The 20,618-nt window shown below is 47.2% G+C and overlaps 9 protein-coding genes across 10 annotated transcripts; 5 read left to right on the top strand and 4 right to left on the bottom strand.

Moving 5' to 3' along the window:
* Positions 1-59: 59 nt before the first annotated feature.
* LOC120285037 (glucose 1-dehydrogenase) lies at positions 60-1,031 on the top strand. The gene has a single exon (XM_039295380.2). It carries the CDS (start codon positions 127-129, stop codon positions 895-897), a length of 771 nt encoding a protein of 256 aa, XP_039151314.1. The 5' UTR covers positions 60-126; the 3' UTR covers positions 898-1,031.
* Positions 1,032-1,297: 266 nt separating this feature from the next.
* LOC6726852 (uncharacterized oxidoreductase TM_0325) lies at positions 1,298-2,371 on the top strand. The gene has a single exon (XM_039295379.2). It carries the CDS (start codon positions 1,384-1,386, stop codon positions 2,176-2,178), a length of 795 nt encoding a protein of 264 aa, XP_039151313.1. The 5' UTR covers positions 1,298-1,383; the 3' UTR covers positions 2,179-2,371.
* LOC6726850 (cyclopentanol dehydrogenase) lies at positions 2,341-3,401 on the bottom strand. The gene has a single exon (XM_002102216.4). The coding sequence runs from the start codon at positions 3,316-3,318 to the stop codon at positions 2,545-2,547; it is 774 nt and encodes a 257-aa protein (XP_002102252.1). The 5' UTR covers positions 3,319-3,401; the 3' UTR covers positions 2,341-2,544.
* Positions 3,402-3,693: 292 nt separating this feature from the next.
* Positions 3,694-4,726, bottom strand: LOC27207083 (uncharacterized oxidoreductase MexAM1_META1p0182). The gene has a single exon (XM_016182835.2). The coding sequence runs from the start codon at positions 4,650-4,652 to the stop codon at positions 3,879-3,881; it is 774 nt and encodes a 257-aa protein (XP_016033359.1). The 5' UTR covers positions 4,653-4,726; the 3' UTR covers positions 3,694-3,878.
* An 88-nt stretch (positions 4,727-4,814) lies between these two features.
* On the bottom strand, positions 4,815-9,502 carry LOC6726849 (trichohyalin). The gene has a single exon (XM_039295371.2). It carries the CDS (start codon positions 9,341-9,343, stop codon positions 5,039-5,041), a length of 4,305 nt encoding a protein of 1,434 aa, XP_039151305.1. The 5' UTR covers positions 9,344-9,502; the 3' UTR covers positions 4,815-5,038.
* Positions 9,503-9,757: 255 nt separating this feature from the next.
* Positions 9,758-11,103, top strand: LOC6726847. Its single transcript, XM_039295381.2, has 2 exons — positions 9,758-9,991; positions 10,054-11,103. The coding sequence occupies exons 1-2, from the start codon at positions 9,956-9,958 to the stop codon at positions 10,732-10,734; spliced, it is 717 nt and encodes a 238-aa protein (XP_039151315.1). The 5' UTR covers positions 9,758-9,955; the 3' UTR covers positions 10,735-11,103.
* On the bottom strand, positions 10,924-12,515 carry LOC6726844 (60S ribosomal protein L13a). The gene is made up of 3 exons (XM_002102212.4): positions 12,371-12,515; positions 11,760-12,000; positions 10,924-11,367 (listed from the first exon to the last, which is right to left on the bottom strand). The coding sequence occupies exons 1-3, from the start codon at positions 12,389-12,391 to the stop codon at positions 11,012-11,014; spliced, it is 618 nt and encodes a 205-aa protein (XP_002102248.1). The 5' UTR covers positions 12,392-12,515; the 3' UTR covers positions 10,924-11,011.
* A 469-nt stretch (positions 12,516-12,984) lies between these two features.
* Positions 12,985-19,295, top strand: LOC6726842 (CDC42 small effector protein homolog). Its single transcript, XM_016175935.3, has 3 exons — positions 12,985-13,119; positions 17,919-18,312; positions 19,153-19,295. Exons 2-3 carry the CDS (start codon positions 18,064-18,066, stop codon positions 19,159-19,161), a joined length of 258 nt encoding a protein of 85 aa, XP_016033354.1. The 5' UTR covers positions 12,985-13,119; positions 17,919-18,063; the 3' UTR covers positions 19,162-19,295.
* On the top strand, positions 12,994-14,799 carry LOC6726843 (DPH4 homolog). 2 transcript variants are annotated; one of them, XM_016175933.3, is made up of 2 exons: positions 12,994-13,119; positions 14,189-14,799. In XM_016175933.3, exon 2 carries the CDS (start codon positions 14,189-14,191, stop codon positions 14,738-14,740), a length of 552 nt encoding a protein of 183 aa, XP_016033356.1. In that variant the 5' UTR covers positions 12,994-13,119; the 3' UTR covers positions 14,741-14,799. The 2 variants fall into 2 exon arrangements, with proteins under 2 accessions (XP_016033356.1, XP_016033357.1); XM_016175934.3 differs by lacking the exon at positions 12,994-13,119 and adding an exon at positions 13,644-14,129.
* Positions 19,296-20,618: the final 1,323 nt, after the last annotated feature.

Here is a 20,618-nt window from a genome sequence, read left to right as displayed (position 1 = left end):
TTTACCAGATATTTTAAACATGAAATTAAGTTAGCTTTTTGGCTTTCTAATAGGTGACTACCCCTACTAAATCCAGCAAGATGCGCACTGAGCTTGAGATCCCCTTACATAATTCTGGGTTGGATCATGAATTTCGCCGGCAAAGTGGTTCTAATTACGGGAGCAAGCTCCGGAATCGGAGCTGCAACCGCCATTAAGTTTGCCAAGTACGGCGCCTGTCTGGCCCTCAATGGACGCAATGTGGAGAACCTGAAGAAGGTAGCCGCGGAGTGCAGCAAGGTGAGCCAATCGCAGCCGGCCCTGGTGGTGGGCGACATTGCCAAGGAGGCGGACACCCAGAGGATTTGGTCGGAAACCTTGCAGCAGTACGGCAAATTGGACGTGCTGGTCAACAATGCCGGAATCATCGAGACGGGCACCATCGAGACCACTAGCCTGGAGCAGTACGACCGCGTGATGAACACCAACCTGAGGGCGATCTACCACCTGACTATGCTGGCCACCCCCGAGCTGATCAAGACCAAGGGAAACATCGTGAACGTGTCCAGTGTCAATGGCATTCGCTCCTTCCCCGGCGTCCTGGCCTACAACATATCAAAAATGGGCGTGGATCAATTCACCCGCTGCGTGGCCTTGGAGCTGGCTGCCAAGGGTGTGCGCGTGAACTGCGTGAATCCCGGCGTAACGGTCACCAACCTGCATGCCCGCGGCGGCATGGATGCGGAGACGTACAAAAAGTTCCTGGAACACTCCAAGACCACCCACGCCTTGGGTCGTCCTGGAGATGTGAAGGAGGTGGCTGCGGCCATTGCCTTCCTGGCCAGCGATGAGGCCAGCTTCAGCACTGGAGTCAGCCTGCCAGTGGACGGCGGTCGCCATGCCATGTGCCCACGCTGAGTCCACAGGACATGGAACTTTTAGTCTCCCCTGCATGGAATCTTCCATGCGTAAATGCATTTAATCCGATTTTTTAATTGTTATTTTTATTTACCTATTGTTTTGATTGTGTACATAAAACTGATTGCCATTTATGTAGTCGTCTATGTTCAGGACTAAACTAGTTTCCCAAAAATTAGCTTTAGAATAATGTAATATTCTAGAAAATGATTTGGATTATAAGTAACCACTAACTAGGATTTAAAGATATCTCTTTCTCTCAGTTAATTTGTGATTTTGAGAATTTTATTCGACATATTTGAGCTCCTTATTCCAAACTCTTGTTTAGTTAGTAACTAACAGTTGCTGTTATATATTTGTTAATTATTTAGTAAGAAGAACTTAGATCATGTTCTTGGTGATCAGGGTTATATTTCAACGATAAGTCATCTACACATGTACGTACATACGAATGTAGTTTGGATTTTCCCTTGAAAATTCGATTCGATGGGCAGCAAGGGCAAGGCTGGTCTGGACTTCTCCGGCAAGGTGGTGCTTATCACGGGCGCAGCCTCCGGGATCGGGGCCGCCGCGGCGGAGATGTTCTCCAAGCTGGGCGCCTGCCTGGCCCTGGTGGATCGGGAAGAGGAGGGCCTCATATGCGTGATGAAACGCTGCATGAAGACGGGCTCCGAGCCGTACGGCATAGCCGGAGATCTGCTCAAGCTGCCGGAGATCGAATGCATTGCGCGGAAGACCACGGAGCGCTACGAGGGCAAGCTGGATGTGCTGGTAAATGGGGCGGGCATCATGCCCACGGGAACGCTGCAGAGCACGGAACTGGCCTGCTTCACCCACGTGATGGAGGCCAATGTGCGGTCCGGGTTCTATCTGACCAAGTTGCTGTTGCCCCAGTTGCTGCAGTGTAAGGGCAGCATTGTCAACGTGTCCAGCGTCTGCGGACTGCGCGCTTTTCCCAATCTGGTGGCCTACAACATGTCCAAGGCGGCGGTGGACCAGTTCACCCGCTCCCTTGCCCTGGATCTGGGTCCCCAGGGTGTCCGGGTGAATGCGGTCAATCCGGGTGTAATTCGCACCAATCTGCAAAAGGCGGGGGGCATGGACGAGCAGAGCTACGCCGAATTTCTGGAGCACTCGAAGAAGACCCATGCCCTGGGCCGGATTGGGGAGCCGAAGGAGGTGGCGGCCGCCATTTGCTTCCTGGCCAGCGAGCTGGCAAGCTTCGTGACCGGCGTGACCCTTCCTGTGGACGGTGGCAAGCAGGTCATGTGTCCGCGCTAGTTCCTTTTAGGATATTCTATCTGATCATCTGATCCTGTCCAGACGAATGTCTTTCCTTTTCCCTTGTTTCCCGCCGATTAAGTCCATTACTACGAAATTGAACATTTTAAGTATCAAATTAAAACCTGCGTGCGTTGACAAGAATTGTGGATTTGCTAAATATTAAAAATGAAGCTGGCTTTATTATTTACTATCAAACTGTTATATTTACATAGAATCATATCATTGAAAAGAAAGTATTTGAAATACTTCTGAGGTAAGCGCGCTACTTTAATTATATTCATTTTGGACTTTAATAGTTTTCGAAATACTTGCCACCCTACGTTTGGTGGCAGATAAATGCATTATGGATAAAGAACTCAGTTCTCATCTGGGGCACATGGCATGGCGACCTCCGTCCACGGGCAGGCTGATACCGGTGCTGAAACTGGCCTCGTCGCTGGCCAGGAATGCAATGGCCGCAGCCACCTCCTTGACTTCGCCGGGCCGACCCAGGGCATGGGTGACCTTGGCGTGCTCGTGGAACTTGGCGTATGCTTCCTCGTCCAATCCACCTCGACGCTGGAGTTCGGTGATGATCACGCCGGGATTTACGGAGTTCACACGCACACCCTTGGGAGCCAGCTCCAGGGCCACGCACCTGGTGAACTGGTCCACGGCAGCTTTGGAAACATTGTATGCCAAGACTCCGGGAAAGGAACGGATGCCGTTCACACTGGACACGTTCACAATATTGCCCTTGGTTTTGATTAGCTCCGGAGTGACCAGGTGGGTCAGCTGGTAGAGCGACCGCACGTTGGTGTTCATAACGCGGTCGAACTGCTCGAGACTGGTGTTCTCGATGCTGCCCAGCTCCAAGATTCCGGCGTTGTTCACCAGCACGTCGATGCGACCGTGCTTGGCCAACGTGGCGGATACGATGCCCTGGACGTCCGACTCGCTGTTCATGTCCGCCGCCACCTGAAGTGCTGGCGCTCCTCCAGCCTTCACTATCTGCTCTGCGGTCTCTTTGAGCTTCTCCACATTCCTGCCGACGATGGTGAGCAGGCCTCCCAGTTTGGCCAAGAGCACCGAAGTACCTGCTCCAATTCCCGAACTGGCACCGGTCACGATGATAACTTTATCCTTGAAACTGGGCATGTTGAGGCGATCCACTCGACGGCTGAACTGATAGTGATTGGTGACATTGAAGACCCGACCCAGAAGTCAACAATTCCCGGGCTGCAATCCGATTACACTATCGATAGGCTGGAACCTTCCAACCTACACATTTCCAGCGGTTGTGAAATTCAAATAAAGTTAACTGGAGTCGCGCTCGGCTGGTGTTAATTAACTGTTAATTTGTTATTCTATACAAATACTATACATATACTATGTATGTATATATATATATAAGAGTATGTATGGTCAGATTTTATTTTTAAAGTGATCATTTTTTAGACAGAGGGTGTGAGAGTTTTTTACAATACATTCAGCTATTTAAGATCCCAAAACAAGATAATAATAGATTATAGATATTTTAGCAATATATTATTTTATTATGAGAAGAAAAATCCAAGAAAAACATATCTTAACTGGGCACTTTTAATGTATTGTGTCGTATTTTAGTCGTGTTCTTTAAATTAACTACTGAAAATGAGACGCTAAATTCGATAAATGCCACCGGGCGAATGATTTCTCTCCATTTGCTCATCCGCATCTTATCGCGGGCACATGGCGTGGCGACCTCCATCGACGGGCAGACTGATTCCCGTGGTAAAGCTGGCCTGATCGCTGGCCAGAAAGGCAATGGGGGCCGCCACCTCCTTTACATCGCCAGGACGACCCAAGGCATGGGTTATCTTGCAGTGCTCGAGGAACTTGGCATAGGTCTCCTCGTCCATGCCGCCACGCTTGTGAATGTCGGTCACAATCACGCCGGGATTCACGGCGTTTACGCGGACTCCTTTGGGGGCCAGTTCCAGGGCCACGCAGGCCGTGAACTGGTCCACCGCTGCCTTAGACACATTGTAGGCCAGGACACCAGGAAAGGCGCGCAGTCCACAGACACTGGATACGTTAACGATATTGCCCTTGGTCTTGACCAGCTCCGGAGTGGCCAGCATGGTTAGTTGGTACAGGGAACGCACATTGGTGTTCATCAGGCGATCGAATTGCTCCAGGCTGGTGGCTTCAATGGAGCCTGTCTCCAAGATGCCCGCATTGTTTACAAGCACATCGATGCGGCCGTGCTTGGCCAGAGTGGCGTCCACAATCTGCTGTACCTCCACCTCCTTGGTCATGTCCGCCTGCAGTTCCAAGGGCGGGGCTCCTCCAGCCGCCACAATGTTGTCGGCCGTCTCCTTCAGCTTCTCTACGTTGCGACCCACGATGACCAGGAGCCCTCCGAGTTTGGCCAAGTGGACGGCGGCACTTGCTCCGATGCCGGAGCTGGCGCCGGTCACAATAATCACTTTGTCCTTGAAGGATGACATCGTTTGGTGTTTGGGTTACGCGAAGCGAAGTTCGATCACTGGAAACGATAGACAGATCTAAGAAGAAGCGCAGTTCCAGCTGGCGAGTGATAGCTTTTCCATATCAGCTGTGCCGGAAAAGCTTATCGAAAAGCTCTCTCTCTCCAGCGGTTGGAATATTCGAAACGTGTCAGTGAAAAATAGTTTTTGAATTGGTTCAGCGGGCTTAAAACTATTTCTTTTAGATTTCTTTCTTGGATTAAAAACTTTGGAGAGCTGCGTTCCCTCAGCCAAACCTTTGCCACTCTGCCCCACACAAATAAAATACATAATTAATTAGGCTAGCCTTTAATTGAAATAGCGGGTATTATCGAAATTCAACAGGAACGAAAAAAACGAAAACGAAATCAGATTTGTTTCCAATCTTCGTCAAACCGCTGATCCTTCCACTCCTTGTAGAGACGCTCGATCTTTTGAAGTGCGACGCACGAAAATGGGTCTAGGAGGTCACAACAGTCGCGAAAGATATACCTGATCCCTCGCAAGGAGTCACTGCTGCTGGCTAGTTGCCCCCACATCCTTGAAGTCTGCTCCTCGGAATTCCGACATACCTCGGACAGTTGGCGACTTTGTAGTTGACGCTGCTGGTCCATCAAGTACTTGGCTTTCCGCCTCAGAGCTCCAGCACCTCGTTGTGCAAAAGCCCGTCTAGAAATCTTCTTGAGGTGAGCCTTCAGCTCGTCTTCTAGTTCGGTAATTTTGTCCGCGAGATGGGGAGAAATCGACTCGTTGGATGTAACCAGAGTTAAAATAAGAGTCTTAAAGATTGGCCTAGGAACCAGCATATTGCTATCGGTCTCGTGCAGATAGATCTGCTCGAGCTCTCCACTTTCCAGAGATTCATTCTCTTCCTCGGAACTCTCGATAGCTTCATCATTCTGGAATAGACTTATGAGATACTTGGACATTCGCAGAACTGACCACTTCAGATATTTGTTTTTAGCTCGAGACAGTTTTTTCTCCAGAAGACGGTTCTCCGCTCTTAATATCTCCGGACTGCAATCGAATGATCGAGCCTGCTTGAGAAGCTGCCCGAAAACTCGTCTCTGCTGCACACGATCCTCCTTCAGCCCGCTAGAATCGTGGCCAATCTCGCTTTGTTTGACCTGCCGAAAACGCTTCTTTCCAGTTCGTGTGCAGTAAGTCATGCCAATGCCACTTGGATTGCCGCCACCTCGTGCTCGTTCCTCGCCCGGTTCTGCCTCCTCAGTAGAGTACGAACTTGGTGGTGTCTTCGGCCAATCGTCCACCTGGTTGGGTACATGGGCGCAGTAGGCTCCTCCCTGCGCTGATTCTTTATGTGGGATGAATTGAGCATTTTGCGTCTCCACCGCGTAGGTCTTCAGGAACGGACAGTACTTGCCCTCGAGGGAGTAACGGGGTTCCGGAACCGTGTCGCTTTCGCTGCTAGAGAGGATGGCGCCGTTGCGGCCCTGAGTGGCAGGATCCTCTGCTCCGGGTTCCTCGTCACTCCATCGCTCGCTAAGCCTATGCACGGATCCTGGCTGAAAGTACTGTTGACTGGAACTGGTTGGTTTCTGTGCATCTTTCTGTGACGGACGCGCCTTTGAGGGTCTTATCTCGAAACGCTTGTTCAAAGGATTTTGAGCTTCCAGTTCTCCTGCTTTCAAGCGCAGCTTATCGAGCTCCAGAAACTTCTCCTGCACCTCCTCAAAAAACGTGCTGTTTCTTTCTTGGAGCTTTTTCGAGCGGACATTGGCGTTCTCATATCGATCGCGATCTAGTTGCTGACGAACGTTCGACACATCATTGCCAGTTAACCCCATTTTCATCATGTCTGCGGGGGGATTCTCCACAGACCAATTCTCCGTCTGGCTTTTTGCTTTTCTCTCGCTTGCAACTCTCTGTGGGTCATTTTCCCTGCCCAAATGACGCACCCCTTCTCCGTGCCCACCAAGTGAACCTAACAGGTGCCGCTGCAGTCGCTTCGCCACCTTTCTTGCCTCACATTGCAGCTTCAGCTCTGTTTTCTCACTCAGGGTAATCTCCTGCATTCTTAAATCCCTATATATCTCCTCCTGGCTCGGGCTTTCTGGACAACGTCGGGTAACAAGCTCCTCTTCGTCCCCTTTCCCATCGGCATTATGCCCGTCGACTTGAACCTTTATCGGGCGCTTTTTATTTGCGTGTTTCATTTCCTGTCTCTCCCTTTCTAATCGATCAAGTTTCTCCCGGTGCTTTCTCTCAGCCTGCTCTCTTTCCCGGCGCTTGTTACTCTCTGCAGTTATGCCCTCCTTAATTTTCCTTTCACGCTTCTCGCGTTCTTCTCTTTCCCTGTTTTCCTTTTGCTCTTGCTTTTGAAGCCACTTTCTAAGGATCTGTTCTCTTTGCAAATCATCTTCAATTATCTTTCTCTCCCGTGCTTCAATTTCCTCCTTGCTGCGCCGAAGATTTTCCAAAAGTCTTTTTTCTTCATTGCTTTCTTCTTCTCTGGCGAATCTTTCGTACTCTTCTTGCTCTCTTTTATCAAGTTCCCCGTTCACATCTCCCTCTTGTAAGTCCTTTGAATTTCTTTCAAGTTCTTCAATTTTTTTCTTCTCTCGTTCACATTCTTTGCAGGTTTTTCTTTCGAATGCTTCTCTTTCCTTTCGCTCGGCTTCTAGTGCTTCTTTGCTTTGGAGTGACTTGAGACACTTTAAATCCTCTTCTCGCAATTTTTTCAGGTCTTCCATCTGTTTTTGCTTAGCTTCCAGCTTCTTCTCCAATTCTTTTCTTTCCGACTCTTCTTTCTCCTGGCGTTCCCTGAGATTTTTGAGTTCCTCCTGCCTTTGTCTTTCGAATTCCTCCCTTATTTTTCGATCGGCTTCTAGTTTTTCCAAAATTTTTTTTTCAAATTCTTTGTCTCGGAGTCTAAGCTCTTCTTCTTGCAGTCTTTCCAATTCTTCCTTTTGTTTTCGATCGGCTTCTAATTTTTTTTCCAATTCTCTTCGTTCGAATTCTTCTTTTTCCTGACGTTCTTTGAGAATCAAAAGCTCCTCTTGTCTATTTCTTTCGAACTCTTCCCGTTTTCTTTGTTCGGCTTCAAATTTTTCCAAAATATTTCTTTCAAACTCTTCTCTTTCCTGGCGCTCTTTAAGGATTTTAGCCTCCCGTTGCCGCTCTCTTTCAAGTTTTTCCATATTCTTCTGATTCCGTCGTTCAATTTTATCCTTTTCCCGTTCATCAACTTGCCTTCTTCCACAGAATTCAACCTTATGATCGCTTTCTGCTGTTATTGGGCCTTCTTTTTGTCCAAACTCTTCACTCTCCTGTCGCTTCCTGATCCTATTGCGATTATTTTCCCTTTTTTCTTTGGATTCTTCTCTTTGGTCAGTTTCGCGTTCTATCTGCGCTTTTTGTTTGAGCCTTTTTCTTTCTGTCACATTAATCTGTGGATTCCTGGATTTTTCGGGCTTCTGCTTTCGACTATCCGTCTCTGTGTCTGGGTACTCCTTGCGATCCAGCCGCTCCCGCTCGGCTTGCGCCCTCTCCCGATGGTATTTCTTGAGCTCTTCATAGGCCAGCAGCTTGCGCCTGATGTTTTCCGCCCGGAGGTGCAACTGCTGAATCCGTCTTGCACTTTGGGTACTGTCGCTGTCGACTGGCACGGTCATGGCCGTTTGGGGCAAGTAGCGAGGATCATGTTCGTGGTCATGTCGAGCGTTTTTTTGCGGCTCCAGACTCGTTCTCTGCTGAATTTCCACATCCTCGGATGAAGGTGTAGTGGGACGTCGTTGGGACCACAAACGCTGCTCCTCTCTCCTTTTCAACAACAGATGGCGCTCGTGGTCACGCTGCTCCTTGACTTTCTGCTGCTGTTCCCGCAAGCGTCGGTCGCGCACTTGACGCGCCTTTTCCAGACTCTGCCTGTCCAGCCTCTGCTGCTCGGCCAGCAAAGTCCTCTGCCGCTTCCGGTCCTGCTCCCTGAGCTGCCGCTGCACGCGATCCCGTTCCCGCCGCTTCAGGATCTCGCGCTGTTTTTGGTCACGCTCGCAGAGATCACGTTCAGCCCGTGGCGTGATCACCGGAACACCCGCCTGAACGCCGACCGTCTTGACGCGTTTCCGATTTCTGCACACTTTGCGCGTCGTGGGAGGCGGCGGCGGGGGCGGGGGCGGAGCCGGTGGCTCCGGCCTAAGACCCCTCGCGGGTGTCTGCTGTTGGCTCCACACTTCCTGCTCCTCACGCCGGAACTGGTCTTCCAGATGTTCCAGGTGGCGCAACCTGCGCCTCCACTCGAACGAAGACGACTTGAGTACCCTCATGGCCAGACTGTTGCTCGACGGCTTCGGGGCCACCACCTGCCGCGAACTGAAGCGACGCAGCCGTTGACGACCCTCATCGTCCAAGAGCAGGCGCAGATCCAGTCTGCAGTTGGCCAGGTTGGTGAAGGGCAGCGACAGGTGGCCTGTCTTCTGCAGCTGGCGCAGAATCAGTTCCACGAGGTATTCCTTCGCCCAGCGTTCCTCCTTGGTGGCACGTCTGAAAACGTTCAGCCACTTGGCGCACAGATCGAGATCCGCGTCGCTCGCCTGTCGGACAGTCAGTCCGCGAATGATCCTCACCTTCTCGAGGTAGCTGCGCCCCAGGAGGTCATCCAATCGTTTCCTCTTGTCGCGCTTTATTTCATCTTCTTTTCTGGCGTTGGTCATTGTAATTAAATCCTTTTAAATACTCTGCTACTTTTTACTGAAAAAATCGGAGAACTGTCAGCTAAATTTGTATACCCATATGTTCCAATCGATCTTTGGCTTGCTCTGATTATTAAAACTCAAAACGAAACTCGGTTTCTGCTCAGGAAACATGTTTCAGCCCATCAGCAGAACAGAATTTGGATTATTATATATAGCTTATATTAACATATCTATATAGAGATTGAATTTCTAGCTTTACATTTTGTTTCATTTTCTAAAACTCTAGTTGGTTCTAATAAAACTTAAAAAGTTTTCCGAGCCCTTATCACAACTGCTTACCTAATGAACTCGACGATACTCTTATCCTCGTAAATAACATGAGCCAACAATAGTTTATAACGATATCAAGACTTTCCCCTTTCTTTTAAGTGCTTTGTGTTTTACTTGAGATATACAATATATACAGCTCCGAGATGCCATGGTTTTTTCCATGATCTAAGCCTATTTTTCCTATTTTATAACTCTGGATATGGTTGCTTTCTGATATGAAGTCGTTTTTCACCGCATATTTTCCTATAAAAACGAAGGCCAGAACCACAAGCAGCATAGTTATACTTTCTACTGAGCAAAATGCATTCGTTTTTAATTGCAGCTGTAGCTTTCCTGGTAAGATCGCAAGAGCTAGGTGCTCATCGTATTTATGATCCTGGAACATCGTTTCATTTCAGAGCTACACCTGTGGCGCCCCAGCGGATTCAGGAGCTCTCACTTTGAACGAGTCAAATCCAGAGGATTCCGATGAGTCCGTAGAGACCTCTCCACCGATCGACTGGAGCAGTGGGTATTGGATAACGACCACACCGCTGCCGCCGATCGCCAACTTGCCCGATGCGGACAAGGCGGCCTTGTGCGAATTTCTGGGTTCCTTCGAGGCATTTAGAATGCAGCACTTCGCGGTTATCTGGGCCGCTAACATGGAGTTCCTCTCCAACGCGGAGAAGCACTTCGCCAAAGAGCTTCAAGAGGAAATGGACAAGCTGCGCAACTCACCCGCGGACCGCAAGTACATGGAAATGGACCCAACGCAAGCGAACGCTATAGTTCGAAACGCAACTGCCTACAAGGAGTTCGTCAAGGATAATGTCGTCAAGGAGAACACGCTTAAAATGATGAACAGAATATTCGAAGGATTACAAGTTATCCACAAGGAAATCATGGTCGGTTTGAGCAAAGCTAAGAACAGCATTAGCAAGGAAACCGCGGAATCCGAAAAGAAATTCTTCGAGTCATTTGAAAATTTGAAGGAGCCCAATAATGATGACATACTAGATCTTTTGAATGATCTGGAAAGAAAGCTTAAACATAGGTATCAGTGTTCTAAGTCGCTGGTATTACGAAAGCTTTTTTAGATATCTGCCTAGCATCACTACAATTTAACCTTAATAAAGACCAATTTCCTGTAAGCAAACATAATAACATACTAGCATATGATAAACATAAAACAATAGGCCAAAGTAAATTGCTTTGGACTGCAATAGACCATCCACGATGGCTAACACCTACTGTGTGCAGACAAATGTGAGACCCTCAAAGACGAATTTGTTTTTTAAACTAGATGTTGTTTTATTCTCTTTTAAAAAACTTCTACGCATCTGAACGTATGTAATTCTGCCCTTGTTGTTGTCCTTAAACCTCGTAGCCGTAGGATTTGATGATTTTGTTGAAGGGCTCGGCGGCCTTCGCGATATTCTCGCGCGCCTTGACCGTCAGCTTCTTCAGCTCGCGGTTGTGCTTGAGGGTGACACGGAGCTTGGCCTTGCGCTTGCGCTCCAGGCTCTTGATCACGTCCTGGTAGTGCCAGCCGACCTCGTGCGACAGGCGACCGACCTGGCAGTACTTGCGGTCGGAGCGCAGGGTCAGCACACGCATAGCGATGGGCACGACGACGCGGCGACGCTTGTCGTAGGGCGATGGGATGCCGTCGAACACACGCAGACGGGCGAGGGCGGCCTGGCCACGCTTGGTCTTGTGTGGGATCATGCCTGGAATGGGATGGAGAAAATAGCCGGTGAGTCAGGGATTCACAATCGTCGCGCGAGCTTTGGCTAGATGAATGCATCAGTTGAGAGTTGGTTACACGGTTTCTCGTTCAAATAATGTAGGTAAGAATGTAATGTTCATCATGTCGCGTGGAGCAGCTTCCCAAACGGTTTGAATTGCTTACCTAAAAGAGAAAAAATAGGGATTAGTGAGTGAACTATTGGGTGTCTTAAAGTTAGAGCAGCAGCAGCTGTGGCAGGCAGTATCTCTCAGCTATGTTTTGTTTACACGGTTTCTCGTTCAAATAATGTAGGTAATAAGGTTTGAAAACATCATGGAACTGCGCATCCACTCAACTCAACTGCACTCCTCCGAGTGGCGAAGGGTAACTTACCTCGGACTGCCTTGTAGAAGATGCGAGAGGGGGCACGGAAGTGGAATGGACCACGGGCCGGGTTCACGTTGCACCGCTTGCGCAGGTAGGCCAGGAACTTGATCTTGTTCCTGTAGAAGTGTCCGGAGAGGTTCAGCTCCTCGCAGCGGACCACGGCCACCTTGCCGCCCTGCAACAGGTACTTGGCCACCACGGAGGCCAGGCGGCCGAGCAAATGGCCGCGACCATCAATAACAACGGTCTGAAATTTAAAGGGAAATTCAAGTTAACTACAAAAACAACTCGAGCACTGTTAGGTTAGGTTTGCCCGCAAGCGCATAAACAAATGTGTGTGGCGGCCTCTTATCCCGAGACACGTTGTTTTCCAGAAGCACCCAATTGATTGCACTGTTTCTTAGCCTTGGGGCTACCAGCTCACTCAGGGCTTCCACAGATGCCCAGTTTTTCGGCACGTGTAAGGCGCGACGCCCTTTCAAACACTCAAAACAGAACATTCACGCGCCTGGTTTGCTCATTTTAGCTCTCGCACTGTTGGCCACTATTGCGCGCAGGGCTTTCCACACATTTGCTTGAGGCTCGCACTGTTTTATTTGCCTTTTTTCGGCACTTACCCTGTTCGTTAAACCAGTCATTTTTACGAACCGCACGGAAAGAAGGCGGAAGTTGCGTTGACAGTTCGACCATCGCTGCGCAGGGTTGCTTTGGCGGTCGGAACTAGTTCGGAGTGACGTATGTGAACGGCCACATTTTAGTTAGCCGAGACACACTCCTAGCTGACGTCGCCACCTTTCAAAACTTTTTCGTGTTACTAACAATTAAATAGTAAACTTATTACTGTGGAACGTGCAATACGTTTTAACTAAAATTTAACTTTTTATCTGCAGCCCCCGCTTCATTTCATTGTGTCACAAGATTATTTCGTTATGGCTGTTGGACAGCTGCATCGATGCATCGCCTAATATCGATAAGTCACGAAAATCGATACTCGTTGCATCGGCGCTGGCTGCCATCGCTAGAAAGTTTTAAAGTTTAAACAGTTTCGTCTGCCGCAAACGCTAAACGCGCCGCTAGAACGCCAGAGAGGCAGTGAATAGTAGTCGCGAGTTTAGTGCTGACTGAATACAGCTTCACATGACGACATTTGCTATTTGCGGGCGAGTGCAAGGCGTGTGCTTCGGCGTTCGAAAAAAGTGCTGAGAAGAAGAGACTGAAAAAGTTCTGAAAGCGAGTGGGTCGTGCCTACCGCTCCCTTCCCACCTTTCCCGCAAACCAACGGTGTTCTCAGTTAATAAACAAATCGGCGGAGCAACAAGAGATTTCCACACGTGATCTGGGAGCAGGAAAGCCGTCACCTTATAAGGCAAGTTTTGAGTTGCGTCGATCGGTGGCACCCACGACAATCGTATGTGCGTTCTAAATTAGATGCCCCATGTTCGATGTTCTGCCATTGATTAATTAGCGCGGAGTTCCTGTCCCGGGGCAAGTTGTTTGCCCCTTTCCTTTTTCGCTAATTTCGAAATTGGGTCAGCGTGTGCGATGCCACATTCGCTGTTCGAGTTAATATGGCTGTATTTTTTGTTTTTTTTTTGGCCGCTGCTGCTGCTAACCAGTTTGTTGACCTTGTTTTCGGCTCTCCAAGTGCAATTGGGGCCTGACTTTTGACAATATGTCCGACTTTTCTCTTTTATGGCTATTGAGGATTGGGGATCGGCATCTACGGACGGGGTGGGAAATTATGACCGGCGGACATGCGATGCATTTTCCAGCTCTGATTTGTGTGGACATTTATGTTTATCGCCACCTAGCAACACAAGTATAAAATACCCGCTCTCAATCACAAAAACACTCCTTTCTTGGGGACATTTCCGTTTTTCCAGTAACAAAGGCGGCGTGTGTGTATGTGTATGGGTGTGACTGTGTGCGTGAAATGGGGGTGCCGTTTTCATATTGATTAAATTAACTGTTATTTATTCCATCGAGCGTCGCGTTCCATGTAAACAAGAAACAGCTGTTTATGGACATTAGAACCTTAGTGTTGGTAAACGCCCTGCTCTTTAATCGCACATTTTTTACGGAGAATCAAGAATAAACAAATTGCAAATTTGTTTCTTTGTTTTAAATTAGAATCGAAGACGAAACTCAAGATTTTAACAATCAGTTGCTTAAACTTAGTAGTCATATAAGTGTGTCTCACAAAAACCAGTTACAAACTTTAATATAGCTTGTTAATTAGTGATACACATGTTTATCATAATATAAACATGTTAAATAGTGAAAATGTGTCTGGTTTTTGAAAATTGCAAATAAAGTGTTAAAGTGACATGAACTCTTATAAATCAAATGAGTGGTAGTTGACCCTTTAGACTAAACGTAAGTACAAAGATATTTATGATTTCAATACAAATACCTCACGGATTTCCCTTTTCCAGATGCCCGACTTCTATGAACTCTTGAATGTGCCATCCACGGCCAGTTTCGATGAGATCAAGTGCAGCTACAAACAATTGATACTACAATGTCATCCCGACAAATTGCGACAGCTCGATGACCCAAATCCGGGATCGGAGGCCCAGAACAGTGACTTCAATGCGATAAACGCGGCGTGGAACACGCTGAAAGATCCCATTAGGCGCAAGCACTACGACGCCGAACTGCTGCAGTCGAAATTCCGGGCGCATAGCAACATATACGCCACAGTTGTGCTGGGTGAAATGCAGCGGATCCAAGTGGAAATCGAAGAAGATGACGACGAGGCACCGGCACCTACACCTCCACCTCCCTGCCGCGCATCTGAATCAGAATCAGAATCCGAGGCGAACAAAGGGCCGGCAACAATGTGGAGCTATGCGTACGACTGCCGATGCGGCGGTCAGTATCTGTTCGATGGACCCGGAGACGATGATGAGTCACCCGAAGTGATTGTGGAGTGCAACGAGTGCTCTTTAGTGATTATTGTGAAACAAGCCGCAAGTTGTAAATAAAGAAGAAGCGGGGCAAACAATGGAACTGCTGCCCAGCACAATGCTTCTGCTTTAAACTATTCGATTAAGAGCTCTTTGGAAATTAACTTTACACTCCGTTTATTGGTTTCTTGAACTCGGGGCTCCCTCTTCATATGCAAAGCATGTTGTCATCGACATCGACTTCGTGCATTCGGCATTCGACCAAGCCCAGCCCCTCTTCTTTGTCGCCTGTTGTGCCCAAAAGTGATGTAACCCGATGGTGGTACATCATTTCGATTTGGGTTCCCACTCCCGGCACTCATTCACTTTGCATACGATTCATTTCCGCTGTGCGGGGGGAAGTTGCAAAAGACTCGATGGCTGTGGCGCGTGTGAATTGCCGGGGATTTGGCAAATTACGAGCAGCTTGCCGTTTATTTATCCGGGGGAGTTTTTTGGGTCAAGTTTCGCTAAACCTCGATTATGGCAGATTGTTGGTGGGGTTTCCTAATTTTGAACTCGAGGTTTGTATTTATGACTGAATTTATTGCTGAAGTGGTTAGATATCTTTTTATATAGATATATGAATATATAGATATATAGATAAATGATAAATGATAATGATAAATGAATTCTTTGACTGGAATTTAATTTTATATAAATTTATTAGATTAGATTGACTGTAGTTAAATTCCATTTAAAGGAAACGTAGCTCCATCGAATTTTATTGAGATTGCAAATTGAAATCTCCCCTTTGAGCGGCTAAGTTTCTTTTTTTTCGTGACAGAAACAACGGGGCTTAAGCTCCTTAAATGTAATTATAATTACCCGAGTTCGCCCATTTTTCCACTTTTTGTTAAGATTCAATAACCCCGCCCGATCGCAGCGACGTCGACGATGATGTCAGCACTGCAAAGGCCCCAAAAAAGAGAGCAAAATACTTATACGCGCCACGAATCCATTTGTTTATGATTATTGCAAAGTGACTTGCAGTAGACATGGCATGGCGAATACGCACACCCAGTTCGTCGGGGATGTTTGTTGTGTTTGGTTTGCATCAATCCGCCAATCAATGGGAAGATCTCTGGCCACCGGATAAGTACGTCACTCGATCTCGATGGTTAATTAACGCTTGTCTAGCTTTCGATTTCTAAACGTGCACATTGCTGTCCATAGTGAGTGTGTGTCTATATGCTAGTCAGCGCATAAACGCTATAAGTATTTACATACATATGTATATAAACCGGCAGACGGGCTGATAAACACTTGATCTCCACCAGTTGGAGTTCGAGCTAAATGAGTGGACAACGGGCGGAGCGGAGGAAGGGAAGACGTGCGTACCTTTCGAATACAAACAGTTACATTTGTGTGATTATACACTGAAGGAAATCAGGTGTTTGATTGCTTATGTTTTTAGAACGAAACTGCTTAAATTTTACACATTTTTAGCTGTGTTAGGATGTCTAAAATGAAAGATATTTAATATATTAAATTGTCGTGACCTCTTCACCATGTTTTTTTTCAGTGCTCATACATATCTTGGTTATCTCTCACTTTAATAACCTTTTGACACAGAAAATTGAAACGCTTTAGCGCATTTGGCCCTCGTCAGTCGCTCATTCATTCCCCCATTCCGTCAATTACTCGTATTCCTGCGTCGCTGTCTTTGTGGCCAAGAAGTTGTTGGCACACAGTGGGAAAATGCGGGTTATATACCAGCAAAGAAACATAATTTGAACTATTCTTATGAATTTTAATAAATATTATAAATATTACCCAAACTAACACGATATATATATTATGTTGATCGTGGATTTGCTATCAATTTGATTCTGATTTGGTTTCAAGTTCGAGATGTTTTCTTACAGTATACCTTTTCTGTTGTGTGACACGCGTCGCAGCGCGATTTGAGATAATAACGTTAACGTTCGCTCTCGGAAAGTGTAGATATGTTGGCTACAATAAGCCGGGCCGCGCTTGAGCTCCAGCTCCATCTACTGCCCCAAGTCGTCAAGTCGCCAACCGTCGCCATCGCCACCATCGGCGTGTTCCGACGACTCCACATCGCTGCCCTGCCGCCTGGCACTTTCATTTCGGTTTCACTCCGCATTAAAGACGCTTGAGCAGCTTTAATTGCCCAGTGGCCAGAAGAAAGAGACTGCGCAACACGCGTAGAAAGCCCAAGAAGTTTCGGAAATCGCGCGGAAAATGCCTGTCATAGCCACATAACCATCTTGGTGATCTAATGGCAGCTTAAATTGGAACTCCGTTAGGAGGAAAAAAGGGAGGAATCAGTTACTTTCAAAAGTGCGAAATAGTTTGATTGGTATTTACAATATGTCGTTTAAACTTAAGCCATTTATTTTGGATAAACGAAAACAATTGCTTCGTATTTTGTTTCGGCTTTTGTGGCGTCCAGAACAGCTGAGACATGGATACTCCACAGCCTTTGGGTATTTATTCAGATGAATTGGGGATGGCTGTTCAATTGAAACGTACCCAGTCGCCGAAACAAACTGGCTATTCCCCAGAACCCAGAACTAGTTGAGCCAGCAGACCACGAAGATCGTGAGTGATACATAGCTTCGAAATCCCGTCTTCTGGCCGCTTCTTTCATCAGTGTCTTTTGTGTGTCTTTCTCTCAATCTTAATTACACAAAAGTGCCAATTAATTGTTGATTTTTTGTAGCTTATAAGCTGTATTTCTTTCGCAACTCCGCGGCTTCCCAGGCAACGCCTCGGGCCTTATAATTCTGTGGTTCTGTTGCTGTTTCTGTTTTGCGAGTCTGCAAAGGTGGCCGCATCTGAATCTGATTCTGTATGTGTATCCGTATCCGTATTCGAGTCTGTATTGTGTAGCCGAGTGAGAAGCCAGGTAACAAGTGGGGCAGCAAGTAGAGCAGACAAGCAAGCAGGCAGCATGCAGATGGGGATAGTCCTCCCACACCAGCCGGAGGAGCATGCCAGCGGAATGAATCGCACATCTCTGTACGCCACTGGTTTTCTGGAGCATCGCAAATGGTTCTGGGTCCATAGCTGCGCTTCTGGGCTGGAACTGAATATACATATTCATATTCCCAATTGGTTTTGCGAGAAGTGCAATTCTACAGTTGTATGGTTTACTTTTGTCCATATCCACTGATTTGACTATCCACTATCATGTCTCATGTTGGTTTACAAATGAAGTTATACATCTTATGCCACTTGATCGTTTCAGGAGCCGAGGTGCGTAGCCCACGCCACACAACTCTACGTGCACAGCCAGCCTGGCTGGGAGCAGCTGCCTCACGATTGATCGCCCGCAATACCAGAAGACTGAATCGCCGTCCAGCGCCAGCCAGCGAGCCAGGAGCAAGGGGAAGATGGCCAGCACCGGCGAGATCTGGCTGCAGTGGTTCTCGTGCTGCTTCCAGCAGCAGCGCTCGCCCTCCCGCCGCCCACACCAACGCCTGCGCATCGACCGGTCCATGATCGGCAACCCCACCAACTTCGTCCACACGGGCCACATCGGATCCGCGGACGTGGAGCTGTCGGCCAACCGCCTCAACGCGATCTCCACCCAGATGCAGAGCAAGGGCGGCTACGAGACCAACTCGATACACTCGCTGCATGTGAGTTGACTTAACCAGCCAGCCGATTGGTCGCCACTAGAGGATAGCATTTTCTCAGGCAGAATGCCTTCCTTTTACAACTCTAAAGTTGCCTCACTTAACTGCAGCATGTAGCAGAGGTTCTTCTTATGGAAGGCACACTGTAAGCGCTCTGCGCTCTTTTTCTTTGTTGAGTCATCCGTTTGGTGGGACGCCCCGCTTTGCGGCCCTCTTAATGTGCGAATCACGTCGTGATTCAATGGACGCAATCCAAGAATCTTTCGGACATTTAGCACCTTCATGGATAATAGAACTCGAGAGTCAAGGCTCGAATGGAGGCCAAAACAGTTTGCCATATTGGCTCAAGTGAAGCGAACAAAGAGAATATACCACATCATATTCTTCTTCTTGATTAATAAAATAAATCACTAATATATGCAAATTGTAGGGATTACAGTATGTGATCCGTTTTCCGTTGCTAACGTTCAGATGTCCATTGAAAGCCGAGTTCCATTTATTAGGGGCTTAACCCACATCCCAGCGCTTGAGCTTCCCATTGAGCTGCGAGAAACACACACACCCCGCTTTTGCCAAATTCAATTAATCTACCCCATTTGCCGCCCCCAACGACATACATCATTTACATGCTGAAAGCCCGTTTTCTGGACCCCGTGGGCTGATAAGGCCGCCCCTGTCTAATCCCCCTGTCCCGCCCATGAATGCCACTCATATAGAGCTATGGTTAATTGAGACAACGGAGCTGTTGAGCACTGTGCACTGGCCACGGTCTGGTGCGTCGCTTAAATGGTTGACAAGCCGTCCTCGACTCATGTTTCTTTCGGTTTTGCTCTTTATTCGCAGGCCTGCTGATGGAAGCCCCCATCACCTGGCAACATCCCCGCTTTGAAGTGCATTTCGTGCAAATTTCCACAGAGGAGGAGGACGGCGAAGGAGAGGAGCAGCAGACATACCTTTTACTACGATTCGTGCTATCTGGCGAGGAGGAGGACCAAAATGGGTGGGAGGCCTGAGCGGCGCACAAAGCTGGAAGTCACGAGGAGGTGCTTAGATTAGGTTCCACATAAGAAAAAACCAGACTGCGCGACAACGGAATGCATTCCGGCTTTTAACCGCGGACCTACTTTGGGTGATTTTGGGTGATCTGCCTTTTGTGAGTATTAGCTAAATGAAAAATCGCAAAAGAGTGCCAAGCGCCAAAATCAACCGACAATTAAGCCTGAAAATATATATGTATACACAGAGTCAGTTTGAGGATTAGGTATCATTCTTAGATGTACTTAATGACGAAACAAGGAAATCCAAAAGTGAACTACCCGTTCAGTTCCTATCCATCCTATCCAACACCCCATTTTCGATACCTTTTTTTAGAGCTCTTACGAAAACTGCCTTATAATCACAACCAGCAATTAATAGTCCACACCTGACCTGAGCCATGGTATTTGGCTGAAACGGTGCAAGTAGCGAATCTTAATTTACAAAAGCTGATATAGCACTTACACAGCGTTTTCACTCAGCAAAGTGACGCACAATCATTTTCAATACACAAAGTAATCGGTTTTAGATCGTTTTTGATATCAATCTCATATGCGAGCACTGGGGAGCCTGTACGCTCGCCAGGATTCGAGGATTAAGTTGTTTCTGGGCCAGCGACAATGCACCTTAGATGGACTATGGAGTACCTTTGTAGAACCCTGATTTAAGAAACAGAAATATATAGTTGTGAAATCGAATGCCGTTGTAGATAACCGAGGAAAGGAGTTTAGAATGCGTTGGGTTTTAAGCATATAGACTAATTGTATAAACGAATATTTAAGCAATAATTTATGGAAATATATATATATATTTAAAAGCAACAGCCCGCAAACATCTCGTGTGTATTAATGGCAAACATCAGTGGCCAGTAGCCACTTGGAAATATCCATCGCGCCGTCGCGGTTCAACGGACAGCTAATTGCGCGGGCTAAGTGCTCCTCCTATCGACCAAACAAATATTGGCCATCTGGGTGCTGACTTTCGGCCAATAAATAATCAACTTGGTAAGGATATTTGAAGGTCGCTACTTGGTGATGGCGAAAAATTTATTTTTTGATCAAATTTAAATAACTTATTTAAAAACGAATGCTTTAAATAGTACAAAGGAATTAAATTTCAAAAAAAAATTTAAAATAGTACATATTTTACTCGCTTTTGAATTGTTTTTAGATGTGCTGATCATTGGATTTTTCCATCCACATTGAAATCTAATTTAAGTAAAGAACCACAATAAACCCCGTCCAATCACTTCCCAGAAATAAGAACTATCTGGA

Source organism: Drosophila simulans, chromosome 3R, assembly GCF_016746395.2.
Source record: "Drosophila simulans strain w501 chromosome 3R, Prin_Dsim_3.1, whole genome shotgun sequence".
NCBI lineage: Eukaryota > Metazoa > Arthropoda > Insecta > Diptera > Drosophilidae > Drosophila > Drosophila simulans.
The sequence above is the reverse complement of the archived record's forward strand: the minus strand, read 5'-3'. Positions and strand labels throughout refer to the sequence as shown.

Coding starts and splice junctions, on each gene's coding strand:
- LOC120285037 (XM_039295380.2), top strand. CDS start 127: ATGAATTTCGCCGGCAAAGTGGTTCTAATTACGGGAGCAAGCTCCGGA.
- LOC6726852 (XM_039295379.2), top strand. CDS start 1,384: ATGGGCAGCAAGGGCAAGGCTGGTCTGGACTTCTCCGGCAAGGTGGTG.
- LOC6726850 (XM_002102216.4), bottom strand. CDS start 3,318: ATGCCCAGTTTCAAGGATAAAGTTATCATCGTGACCGGTGCCAGTTCG.
- LOC27207083 (XM_016182835.2), bottom strand. CDS start 4,652: ATGTCATCCTTCAAGGACAAAGTGATTATTGTGACCGGCGCCAGCTCC.
- LOC6726849 (XM_039295371.2), bottom strand. CDS start 9,343: ATGACCAACGCCAGAAAAGAAGATGAAATAAAGCGCGACAAGAGGAAA.
- LOC6726847 (XM_039295381.2), top strand. CDS start 9,956: ATGCATTCGTTTTTAATTGCAGCTGTAGCTTTCCTG. Junction 9,992..10,053: donor TTGCAGCTGTAGCTTTCCTG/GTAAGATCGCAA, acceptor GTTTCATTTCAG/AGCTACACCTGTGGCGCCCC.
- LOC6726844 (XM_002102212.4), bottom strand. CDS start 12,391: ATGACTGGTTTAACGAACAGG. Junction 12,001..12,370: donor TGACTGGTTTAACGAACAGG/GTAAGTGCCGAA, acceptor TTTAAATTTCAG/ACCGTTGTTATTGATGGTCG. Junction 11,368..11,759: donor CTTCTACAAGGCAGTCCGAG/GTAAGTTACCCT, acceptor ATCCCATTCCAG/GCATGATCCCACACAAGACC.
- LOC6726843 (XM_016175933.3), top strand. CDS start 14,189: ATGCCCGACTTCTATGAACTCTTGAATGTGCCATCCACGGCCAGTTTC.
- LOC6726842 (XM_016175935.3), top strand. CDS start 18,064: ATGGCCAGCACCGGCGAGATCTGGCTGCAGTGGTTCTCGTGCTGCTTC.